The sequence below is a fragment of the Homarus americanus genome, unplaced genomic scaffold (assembly GCF_018991925.1).
Source record: "Homarus americanus isolate GMGI-L3 unplaced genomic scaffold, GMGI_Hamer_2.0 scaffold50165, whole genome shotgun sequence".
Taxonomy (NCBI): Eukaryota; Metazoa; Arthropoda; class Malacostraca; order Decapoda; family Nephropidae; genus Homarus; species Homarus americanus.
In genome coordinates, this window is record NW_024748747.1 from 764507 (window position 1) to 777483 (window position 12977).

Consider the following 12977-nt stretch of genomic DNA (forward strand, 5'->3'; position numbering starts at 1 on the left):
ATTAAATCCAGAGCGAGATTATAATCACATCAGATTTGTTTTTATTCAATTTCAAATTTCAGAGGTATTACAAAAATATTATTATTCAGTTATTGATGTATATAAAGACGAATTGCCATTTCTAGAATTGTTCCATTAGAATTATGTTAATTTATATACTAAGTATCTAGTTGGAATTGTTGTACTTTGCATATATAATTTGGTTTGAAGTTGGCAGGCAGCCATTCACTAAAGGAACGACTGTCAGCGCAATATAAAGAACGCGTCCACCGGATCCACGCCTCAGTACCGAACGTGGAGGAATTACGTTGCTCGTGTCGCTTGGCTGACGATTTCACTTTTTGTCGACCTTTTAGATCAATCTTGTTCTGTGTGGTGTTATTTCAGCGCTGAGGGGATCTCCGTGCCTTTAAACAAGTGAATATACGAACGTGGATCAAATTAGTGCATGGTAATTAGCCATTCTGTTGTAGGAGTCGTTGTTTTCAGGTTTTTCTTCTGTCGCTTCTTTAATTTTATGGCAGTTGCATTTTTGTCGTGTCCTCTGTCATTGCACTTGCAATTTTCATGGTAATTTGCAACACCGGGCAGGAAGGTGGAGCTGCCGTGTTCTGAAGGCAGGCGGGGATTGAAATATATTGTGTGTGTGTGTGTGTGTGTGTGTGTGTGTGTGTGTGTGTGTGTGTGTGTGTGTGTGTGTGTGTGTGTGTGTGTGTGAAGTAGATGCTTTCTTTGACGTTTGTATTTCTTCCATATTCCTAAAAATCAGTATCCAATCAACTTAAATACCAACAAATATCTGGGTGTGTTGGGGAAGTATAAACTGTACATTTATCTCCCCGACACACCTCAAGTCAACTCACTCGCTTAAATCCAGTAATTCATAATTGAAATGATATTCTTAACATCTCGACTTAAGAGGAAAATTTAACCCTTTGAGAATCTGAACGCTGGGGTAAGACACTCAAGAGAAGGATGTTCAAAGATGCGTACAACAATTTACGACAATTTCTCATGACTGAAGATGAGAAAAGAATGATTTTTGATACGGTCTGTGGTCGAGAGAGGAAGGGAAGGTGAGTAAGGACGGGGGGAAGGAGTGGAGAGACGATCTGGGGTGGGAGGAAGGGGGAAGAGAAAGGATGGATTGACTGGGGTTAGGATGAGTGAAACAACAATTAAAATCCTTCCGAACTAGATATTCAAGAACTCAACTAACTGGCTCACTTAACTACAAAAAAAAATAAAAACAAACACCTTCCAAGATGGCCTCCAAATTATCCCGAGACTTTACCTTAATTACGAACACGTCTTCTCACGGAGGGTCTGCCGTAACTAAGTGGCGTCCATTCTCCATCACCAGTCCGGAGTAAAAATTGAACCTTACGAGCAATTGAGAATCTCACTGTAACTTTGTGACTGTCGGTGTGGAGTGAGACAGTCTGGTCGTGTTGTCTTGACTGTTAGGAGACTGTATGGTTGGTGGGTTATGAGACAGTCTACTCTAGCTCCCTCCCCCCCCATCCCCGACCCCAGATGATCACTCCCCACCCCCTTCCTCACACCCCAGACAGACTCCCCACCCCCTTCCTCACACCCCAAACAGTCTCCTCACACCCTAAACAGTCTCCCCACCCCTTCCTCACCCCAGACAGTCTCCTCACACCCTTCCTCACACCCCAGACAGTCTCCCCACCCCTTCCTCACACCCCATACAGTCTCCCACCCCCTTCCTCACACCCAGACAGTCTCCCCACCCCTTCCTCACACCCCAGACAGACTCCTCACACCCCAAACAGACTCTCCCACCCCTTCCTCACACCCCAGACAGACTCCCCACCCCCTTCCTCCACACCCCAGACAGTCTCCCCACCCCTTCCTCCACCCCAGACAGTCTCCCCACCCCTTCCTCACACACCCCAGACAGTCTCCACCCCTTCCTCACACCCCAGACAGTCTCCCCACCCCCTTCCTCACACCCAGACAGTCTCCCACCCCCTTCCTCACACCCCAGACAGTCTCCCCACCTTCTTCCCACCCCAAACAGTCTCCCTACCCCAAACAGTCTCCCCACCCCTTCCTCACACCCCAAACAGTCTCCCTACCCCAGATTGTCTCCCCTCCCCACTCCCCACACCCCAGACAGTCTCAGGGAGGACCAAGGAGCTTGATAACGTTCAGGCTTTCTAATTTTTACGACCAGAATCGTGTCCTTTTTGTCGTCTCCACGGACCATGGTGACGAAACCCTCTTCATTCCTTCCTTCCTACCTTCATCTTTTCCATCTTTACCCTCTTCCTTCCTTCCTTCCTTCCTTCCTTCCTTCCTTCCTTCCTTCCTTCCTTCCTTCCTTCCTTCCTTCCTTCCTTCCTTCCTTTCCTGCAAGTCGCACTGTGTCGGAAATGTAACCCCTGAACACGACCTCTAAGTGATGTTCATTTACGTATACTGTACTTCTGAAAGTAGTCAATACGGACCAACTTAAAACTAACCCTAAAACATTACTACCCGAAGAGCATTAAGTTTGGTTACCTTTTGTTTGGTTGAGTTAGGGTTAGGTATAGGTTCAGTATGGTTGATTTGTGTCGCCTGGAAATTAAAGGCTTCATCAATCATGATCGTATTTTTTCCCCAACAGAGCGCGTCTTGCCGACAGTCCATCCTCCTTCCTTCCGCTCCACCAATCTCCTCCAAAACTGGTCATATCATCCAACATTCTTGTCCTTTTCTCTCTCCTCTGCGTCTTGGCAAAAAATATAAAAATTCCTGTGCAAAGGCAAGAGAGAATTTATGCCTTAAAATTCCTCCGGTGACACGAATACAAGATTTTTCCATCGTTCGTTAAAACTCGACCGGAAATTCTAAGAAATAATACGAGGTGTTTCAAAAAGCGTTAATTTTTCATTCTGGGAGGAAAATTTGTGTGTGTGGTCAACAGTGGGCGGTAGGGGGCGGGTGTGAGTGTGCACGTCGCCAGCTGAAACATTATTGGAACGTGTTTACCCCGTTCTGTTCTCTCGTGTACTGTAATGTTTTCCAAGTTCGAGAGTAATGCATGACTAAACACTTATATAATCAGCAAAAACAAAGTAACAAAATGATTCCTTGGAGGTTGTACAGTAGTTCCGGTGGCCTGGAAGAAGAAAAGTATTCGCCTGCGGTCTTATTTTTTTTTCTTCACTTTTGAAGCTCATGAATCAGCGGGACTACCACGAGGTTAGCGTCGCCACCGCCGCTCCTCAACTGATGATTAGATGTGACTCACTCAGTCATCAGTTGGACGTGACACATGGAGGACGTGATTCTCCTTCATTACCCCTCCCTCTCTCCCACACCTCGGTCCTCACAGTTGCCTTGGCATCCGTCCAGAACCTGTTGATAATAACGATAAAAATGAACGTTGTTGTCTGGCAGATTGATGCATCCTGGCTAAATCTGTAGTAGTTATTATTGAGTCACTTCTAACAGGTCACCCCCTACCCCATGTCTCTCCCGTTATCAACACTGAGATAAAGTTTATTCTTAACATTTTTGTTGCCATTATTCCCTCGTTCTCATCATCATTGTGAACGATACAACGACGTACGTTTAATTTATTGCATTAAATACATCTGTGAGTCACTTAGCTCACGCTTTTTGGTCTTACTCTTTTCATCACGATGTTTGTGTCTTATCTACAGGTATATCATCGATCTATCTATCCATCTGTCTGTCTGTCTATCTGTATTTATGGATCCTTAAAAGTAGGGAGTAGTGTCTCACAGGTCAACACACCACTTGTCTCAACCCTGTCACCCCCCCTGTGGTATGGCCGGAACACAACACTACCGGTCGACCATCATCTCTGACCACCTGTTGCTGTCTCGTGTGTGTCCTAGCCTGGGGACACTCCCACGCTCTCTCTCTCTCTCTCTCTCTGGTGGTACAGTGGCAACACGCGTATATCTCACTATTGTGTTCTGGGTTCGAGTTTTGGCCCCGGACAGACGTGGGGAGGGTGTTAACCAGTGTCACCCTAGTAAACATGGCAGGCTTCCTCCTGTACTAACGCTGGATAATAAAGTCCATAACAAATTAACGAACACCCGACCAATCACTCGAAATGATAAATTACAAAAAAAGAAAAAAGAAATTGATCATTCTCTTTCCGTCATTACCATCACCACTACTATCACTATACCCACCCCACCACAAAGGGCACCTCTAACACCACCACCACCCCACCAATACCCCCACAACCGCCGCTACCCCCCCCCTCCCCAGAAAGGGCACCTCTACCACCACAACCACCACCACCAGACCGTTGATACACCTTGTGGCTGCAGCGGCAATTAAGGAGTACCTACCTGACCGACCCTTCCTGTCCGCCCCACAACACTTCCTCTGCAACCGGATTTTTTCCCGATGTGAACCAGCTCCAAATGACAGTAATTTACATTACATTAGTTTCCCCTGTTATTACAGTCCTCTTTCAGTAAGAGACGCAGTTTTCTTTAATGGTCACCAGTGCGGTTTTCTCTATTCTCACAGCCCCATTTTGCTCTCTCTTTCTCTCTCTCTCTCCTCATCCATATTTCATCCTCCATTCCTCCTTCCCACCTCCTGCTCCTCCCTATTCTCCACAGTCCTCCCCATACCCTCCCCACATCCTCCCCACACATCCCCTTCTCTCTCACCCCAGCGAATATTGAAACAACTCAAGAAAATAACGGCACACACACACACACACACACACACACACACACGCTTCCGGTGGTTCCTCGTATTACCTTAACAGACATCAAGATGATTCTTAGTTATTGGTGTGTTCCGCTTAATCCCTCGGTCTATGTTTTGTTAAATTATGAAGGAGGTGGGTTAGATCCCCTCCCCCATGGATGAGGGTTGTGGTGTGGCGTGGATGAGATCTTGTTTGTTATGGTATTAGCTAAGAGGAGGGTTTTAAGGCCTCCTCTTTGGTTTCTGTCTGGTCTGTCTGTCTGTCTGTCTCTCTCTCTCACTCACTCACTCAGTCTCACACATAAATTTAACCCACATCCTCACTCTCCTCCCTTCCTCAGGAGTCGACCGGTTCCGACAGTCTCCGTGCCCGGTAGCTGGTGAATATACGGGGGTGATCCCAGACGCCCCGATACTCTGCGCTAAGCTGTACTCAGACTGTAACAACCCGGAGATCATGTTCTACACCGTCTTCTCGTGTCACAACCGATCTGAGGTGATTGAAGGTGAGTCAGTGGATGGGAAGTTGTCTTGGATCATTTTCATCATATTTGTTACTTGTTGTGTGTGTGTGTGGGTTTTTTTTAGGTGTTTTAATCATCATTATGACAATCATTGTCATCAATATTATGACCAACATTACTATCATCATTATCACCATCATCGTCATCAGCATCATCATTATAACCATTAAATCGTCATCATCACTATTATTAATTTTTTTTCAGTTATTTGGATCATCATCATTTTCATTATTATTATTATTATTATTAGTATTATTAGTATTATTATTACTATCATCATCATCATCATCGGGTCATGTTGCCCAAATCACTATAAATTATTATAATTATAAACATAACTAATAACGGCGTATATAAACACTAACTATATAATATATACTAACCCACATGTCCCCTTCGCCGTGCCATAGAGCGGGAGTACAGATGCCTTGGTCAGTGGAGTGAGACAGGGGTGACCTACACGTACACAGAGCGGAGGGACCAGGCGGGCTACGAGTGTTTCGCCGGCGTGGTGGTGGACGACGGTGAGATCTACATCATGGAGGCCGGGGTGAACTGCAAGCGTGGCCTCCAGGCGCTCTCCTACGGCATGAAGCTGGTCAAACAAGGTCAGTAAGGCGACGAGAGAGGTCAAGGGTCAGGTGTGAGGACGTTGACGGTTTTAGCGTAACGCTACATTGTTCAATCACTGTAGGAGGGAGTAGGATGAGTCTAAAGGTCCTGACTGAACTTGTGGTACAAACCTTATACTACACTCAAGATTCTGGGGGTAAAGGTAATGACACTCATCTAAGTGTTAAGGTCAAAGGTTATATTGTAACATTTATCTTTGACTTAACTGTTTATTGAATTTATTTGTATTTGATAATTAATTAACACACACACACCATTGTCCCAACCATTGCAAAAATTGTCAATAACTTGTAATCAACCAGTGTATTCACTCCCAGTGAATCTTACCTTTTTGCACTGTCACTATGTTGAAATGCCCTGTAGTTTGAGCTTCTCCCCACCTAGTTATTATATATCATATTTGTATCACTTATGTTACTTTTATATTATTTGTAAATCAAGAGACACATTCCCCAATTATGTAACTATATTTTCTGCCTTCCGGCTGCCATGCTCTTTCAATAAACATTTAATTATTATTATTACTAATATTATTATTACACACACACACACACATATATATATATATATATATATATATATATATATATATATATATATATATATATATATATATATATATATATATATATATATATATATATATATATATATATATATATATATATATATATAACAAAGAGGAGAACCAGGGAAAACACAAACATCTTGACTAAGTTGGGTTTCTTTAATCACTAACGTTTCGGAAAAAATCATTTTCCATCATCAGAGCCTAGGAAACAAAAAGTTTTGAAAAAGTCAAGATGTTTGTGTTTTCCCTGGTTCTCCTCTTTGTTATATATATATATATATATATATATATATATATATATATATATATATATATATATATATATATATATATATATATATATATATATGTGTGTGTGTGTGTGTGTGTGTGTGTGTGTGTGTGTGAAAAAAGTATGTAACGCCTCATATACCATTTTACTGAAACCCATTGTCGGAGAAATAACTCACAGAAAAGCAGGAGTTGTGTGTTGTTCACCCGGGCCTTACGGTCCTCAGCTGCGGAGAAGCGGCGGGCACAGTCGAAAAATATAGAGCTCCAGTTTTTCTGGCCCTTCGGGGAAATGTATTTTCTGATGACATCTAATGATCTTTGTGACCTTTTGTGACTTATTAGGGCTTCTGATTAATGACTTCATGACCTGTGGTGACCTCTAATGATCTTTGATAACAACTTTTCACTCTGAATGACCTCGTGTCTCCTGTGTGCCTTACAGCGCCATGCCTGAACGACCCAGCCATGGCACCGCGTCCCAACCTGCCGTCACCCACACAGCCTCCCTGGTGGAACACCACACGCAACCCCTGGACCAAGAAGGCGTCCCCCGCTACACCTAAACCCGGCCAGAAGAACAACACCAAGGGAGGCGGGTCCAGTCCGCACGCCCATCTCTTTATAGTTGGCGTGGCGGTGGTGGCTGCTGCGAACCTACACCATCGGTGGGTGTAGGTGTAGAGGTAATAGGTGTACATAGGTGTACCGGAGGTAGTTCCTGCTGTGTGTCAAGGTCACGACCCTGGCCCGGCCTGCTGGTCACCGCGTTCATCCCAATCCAAGTTGCTTTCCATAAGGTTGAGGGTAAAATGTCTTCACGCATCGCCAGCTTTATTATATATATATATATATATATATATATATATATATATATATATATATATATATATATATATATATATATATATATATATATATATATATATATATATATATATATATATATATATATATACTCGAAATGCACCAAAAATTAATCTATTAGAGTACTGTCAGGTTTCTATATTTTGTATATACTGTATTATCCACAACACAATGAGGGACTTCACCCATACCTGAGTGACCCAACACTGATTCTTGATAAGCCATTGAATGGACCCATGGCCCGGGTATGGGTGCAGTGATCCCTTGTGTTTATGTTATTTTATTTTAATGTATTATGACTGAAGTTGTTATATTGACTTCATATTGTGAAGCTTCACTGATCTCTGGTTTCTTAAGCGGACAGATGATAATATTAGTAAGAGGCCACTCTAGTCTGGCAACGTTAGATGACGAGAAAAAAGGAAAGATATATTTATGAATCTATAGCACAATTATTTCCTCCTTCTCAGTTCACTGCTCAATCAAATAAATAGTTATAGAAGTTGATCATCCATTGTACCTCCTCTCTCTTCTGGCCCACCCACAACACTCATGCATATAACTCATACTTTTAACTAGTACAGTATTACATAAATATTTAGTATCCATTCGTGGGGAAGATCATCCTGGGAAAATATTGTTTGTTTATTGGTCCCGCATTCCCAGATAACGGACATGAGGTGAAATAAAAGCCTGTGAGGCAAAGACTTTTTGTTAATGTTCTACTGGATAAGAAGAGAAAACCTTTCTCCAACGGATTTGCTAATGAATTTATCCTTTATATTATTATGCCGAAACCTACCAGTATTTGATTTAGAGAAAAGAAAGTCTCTAATCTTTATATTACAGGGCCTTTCCTAACACTTAGGTAAGGAACTCCTCCATTCATAAGGTAGGGTCACTTAACAGACCCTTCTTGCTTTGTCAACATTTATTTTACATTAAGGAATGCATCAGTCTTTCTCAAGTAACTGGAACTTTACCGTTCACTATTAAGAATATCTCAGTCGTTCATTAGCAAGAATGTCTCAGTCGTTCACTGGTAAGTGGGTTCTTCCAGACTTTTACTGGAGAAAGGAATGTTACAAATCTTATATTAGCAGGAGAATTTTCTTTATTATTTGAAACGGAAAGGCAATTTCTACATCTCTCTGCTCCCCCAACACCACCACACTAAAGGGGTCCCCCACACCCTCCTCTCTGCTCCCCCAACACCTCCACAGTAAAGGGAGGTCCCCCACAATCTTCGGCTCACAAGGGGCCAGGAGAGAGAGCTCGTCAGGTGGCGTCGACCAAAGGTAAACAGTTTTATGTTATAGTCGATCAGCTTTATTAAGAGTGGGTCATTACGGTTGTGCTTTAGTCAAATAGGAAATTACGGCTTTAGTCAGAATGAAAAAAAAAACCTGGTTTGTCACAGTATTGTTTTATTTTTAAGTGATTTGGGAAAATATATTGTTAAACCAAGAGGAAATCTCATTATTAATTAAGTAAAAACAATGAAAATACTTCTCCACAGTATTAGTTCAGGGAAAATATATGTTGTATTATGGCATTAGTTCAAAGAAAAACTAGTGTCTCAGTCTAGTTCACGAGAAAACTAGTTATTGCCGTATTAATGAAAATAGATTATTACAGTAGTAATTAAGGAAAATCTATTGTATCGTTATGTTAATTAGAATATAAAAAAAATGTTTATCGGTATTTATTAAAAATATAGTATAGCATACTGTATCTTCAGTCAGAAAAAACTCACAGTACTGTACTGAGAAACATAAAAGAGGAATCTTGTAGGGTTACCACGGGGTAGAGAGAGCACGCGTCGGCATGACAACCTTGGTATTATGGCAATGGTGTACAGTAGAGTGGGGCGTCGGGCTGCCTCACTCCTCCCTAAGTAAATAAATGCATTTGGTGATGTGGAGGAGTGAGTGAGTGACCCCCTCGCTGGACAGAAGCCTGCGTGCACTTCTTCATGGAGGAGGAGGGAAAGAAAACGACACAACCTACATGCATACTTTGGGAAATTCACTTTAATGTGTTGGATTTCTAGGATGGAAAACAAGGCTTTACTTAATACATCCTTGACGTCTTTGTGGGCCATTCCTTGCTATGCTGTGTCATGCATAAGCATTAACAATATAGTTTCTTCAGTTGTATATGCGTACTGAGTATGTATATTTCAGGTCATGGGCATTTTGATGTTATTATGGTACGTCTGTGCCTTAAAATTGCCATTGCCTTGTTTGCTAGATTACATTATATCATAATTTATCAAGAAACACCAGAATTTTTTATGCACTCATGAAAATCTCCCGTAAGATTAACCAACCACGTTATCCAAAAACTGATTTGTGATAAATTTTCCTCACAATGCCTTCCCAAAGACGTTTTACTTTATTTGCTTTCCAAAGATACTGTATTAGTTACGTCGGTAACATTTTATAAGAAGTTCTCTTGAAGTGTCTGATTGTAACAATTTATCTTCTAGTATAAACTTGTTAGTAATATTTGGTGTTCAGTTGTTGCAACTATCATCGGAAATTTAAATGAAAATATGTATATTGTGAAATAATTTGCATTCCTCGCACCCTGACCTTTATCTTGTTGATCATGAATCATGTCTATTGTTACATTTTCCATTTGTTATTGTGCATTTATGAACGCGCAACTATGACGTCACAGCAGTGAGGTTGTTTGTTTTGGTTTGATAATGCGATACGGACGCTTCCAATTGTTTCATTTGTCTGATCACCATAGTGTTTGTTCTGCAGCTAAGTGGTGTAATAACCGTAGTGTTTGCAACTATCTGGGTTAATTTTATGTTTATGCGTAAGCATTCAGAGTAGTATTGACAGCTTGGAAGAGTAGAATATTGGTAGTTGCTAGAGTGAATCAAGCCGGTATTTCTGGGGGATTGAGCTTTAGGCCCATAAAATCTGAAAGAACATGGCCACGGATACGGATCACCGATTTTTTTTTTTAAGATCGAGGGTACAGGTACGGGGATTTTCTAGGTGATTTAACGCAAATGTAAGAAAAATAAAGTTTATTAAACCCTTTCAAAATATGAAGCAATCGTTGTTTGCTTGAATGTCCGAGTTAATGTCCCATACCAATAGTAGGACAGAATACAAAACAGTATAGACATCGGTACAGTACTAATTGACCAAACGGTTATACAAGAAACTTTCCGGAACCATCTTCAGATTTCCATCTCTTCATCCTCGACCTTAAAGCTTCCTAACTCCGTTCTTGTAGCCACTTTGTGTGTGAAAACGTGATTTCTACACGGATGTCAAGTGTTGTATAACACATATGGACGTGTAACTGAGCACTTCATCCAAAAGACACATTAGTCCTGGGTGCGTCCCTTGTAGCGGTGATTGGCTTTTTTGTTTTATAGGTTTTGACCGCAGCCAAACACTCCCTTTTGTCATGCTGTCACAGATCAGTAGTATCTGATTATTATCATAAATAACCATAACATGCTGGAGTTGCTAAAAAATGTGTCTATTTACAATTAATTTGTAAATTTTATGATTGGTACTTTTTTGCAATAACCAAGTCCACGTGGAAGATAAAAGGTGAATCTTATGTCTGGGTGAGGTGTATACGCCAGCTCATGTGAATTTAATTTTCTTAGAGTATTTTGCTATGTACAGTTTACCCATTTTCCATTTATTTCAGTGTTACAAGGTTATACTGATTATTTGCATTCCATTGTTTAGTCAGTACTGATAAAAGATGTGTTCGCTCGCAATAGATAATGGATGATGCAGTTGTATTGTTTTAGACTGATCATGTGAGACATGAATGAGATAAATTTATTTTCCATGTCAAGAGTGAAAATCCATTTCCATGTATGTAGACAGACACCCACAAAAGTCCTGTCTCCTATCCTCCTGAACCATGAACCCCGAGATTTCGGACTTGTAAGCCCAAGGCAGAAGACACTGATACATTATTCACTTTATAATGCTTCGGAATCACGAGTCTCCATCTCGGGGTTCGTGGTTCTTTAAGATGTATTAATATGTTCATTGTCCATTGTATGATACAAAGGTATACTCTTAGGCAGTAAGATGTAATGTTTATTTATAAATGGACGTGAGTTGAGATTTATTTATATGATTACTGTAAAGGATTCCAACAATTCTGACAAATGAAATCCCATAGGTGTTTCACCAAGAACATGTCTACGTCATGATGAACATAGCAAGCCCTCGTGTGTGTGTGTGTGTGTGTGTGTGTGTGTGTGTGTGTGTGTGTGTGTGTATACCTGTATATATAAATGATATGTATATATTTGTAAATAATCTTCATGATAAATGGTCAAGAACAATAAAGTGCTTTGCTTTTCAAATTGTGTTATTCTAATGTTTTATATTTTTTCTAAGATATACAATAGATATGCTAGAGACTGTCAGTTGATTCAAAATGCCCAAAGGAGGGTCACTAGACTGGTGCCTGCACTACTGCACCTCAGGTACCCGGAGGAATTAAAACGCCTGCAGTTGCCTAGCATATATCATAGGCAGGCAAATGGTGATTGAAATGAAGTGTATATACATCTCCGAGGTCATTAGACACTAGGGGTCATAGTTTAAGGTTGAAGATGCCACAAGTCCAGAAAATTGTGAGGGCAAACTTTTTCGGAGTGAGAATTGTAAACTCTTGGAACAATCTTCCATAGAGTGTTGTGACGGCACCAAGTGTGAGCTCTTTCAAGACTAGAATTGACCAACACCGGCGCAGGTACAGATACATTCTGCAGCCAGTACTTGCCAACAGTGCATAACAGAGACGACCACTGAAAGCAATATAAATCAACACATTGGTTGCAAATTTACACTTTTGTATTTTTATCTCTTAGCCTAACCGTTTCTCACCTTATTTTATCTTAAACTAAACCTGATGCTCTAGAAAATTAATCCCATGATATTTTCAGCTAATATTTATCTAATACACTACCTTCACCTATCTTTCATCATAACCCAGCCCTAACCTAAACTTCCTTAATTCGACCCAGGTTTTACCAGTTTGCTGTTCAATAAGCTGATGAACTGAACTTAATCCTAATGAAAACTCGTCACCACCCCTTTTTAATACAGTAGTTAATTTAAACTGGCCCTCATTTTAACCTTGTATAGCCCGAACCTGATCACAGCCACTCAGCAAAATACTGTGCAAACCAAAATTTAAGTTTTGTCTTGCCAGAACAAATTTTCAAGTCATTGTTTATGTTGCTCCAATTTTTCACTTGTTATAAAGCAGAATATTTTCACTAACACCCTATTTTTTTTTTTTTTCTAAATTTATCAACTTACCGTTCGGACAATTGGTCTATCCAGTGTTAGTACAGAAAGAAACCCGAGTCCGGGATACCTGTG

General features: G+C 40.8%; 1 protein-coding gene across 1 annotated transcript in view; it reads left to right on the top strand.

Moving 5' to 3' along the window:
* The window catches only part of LOC121880402, a 64692-nt gene extending 57146 nt beyond the window's left edge, over window positions 1-7546 (top strand). The window contains exons 10-12 of the mRNA XM_042387592.1: window positions 5061-5225; window positions 5654-5851; window positions 7163-7546. Coding sequence (XP_042243526.1) covers window positions 5061-5225; window positions 5654-5851; window positions 7163-7395 — 596 coding nt within the window. The 3' untranslated portion in view covers window positions 7396-7546. The remainder of the gene's footprint in view (window positions 1-5060; window positions 5226-5653; window positions 5852-7162) is intronic.
* The last annotated feature ends 5431 nt before the right edge of the window (window positions 7547-12977 follow it).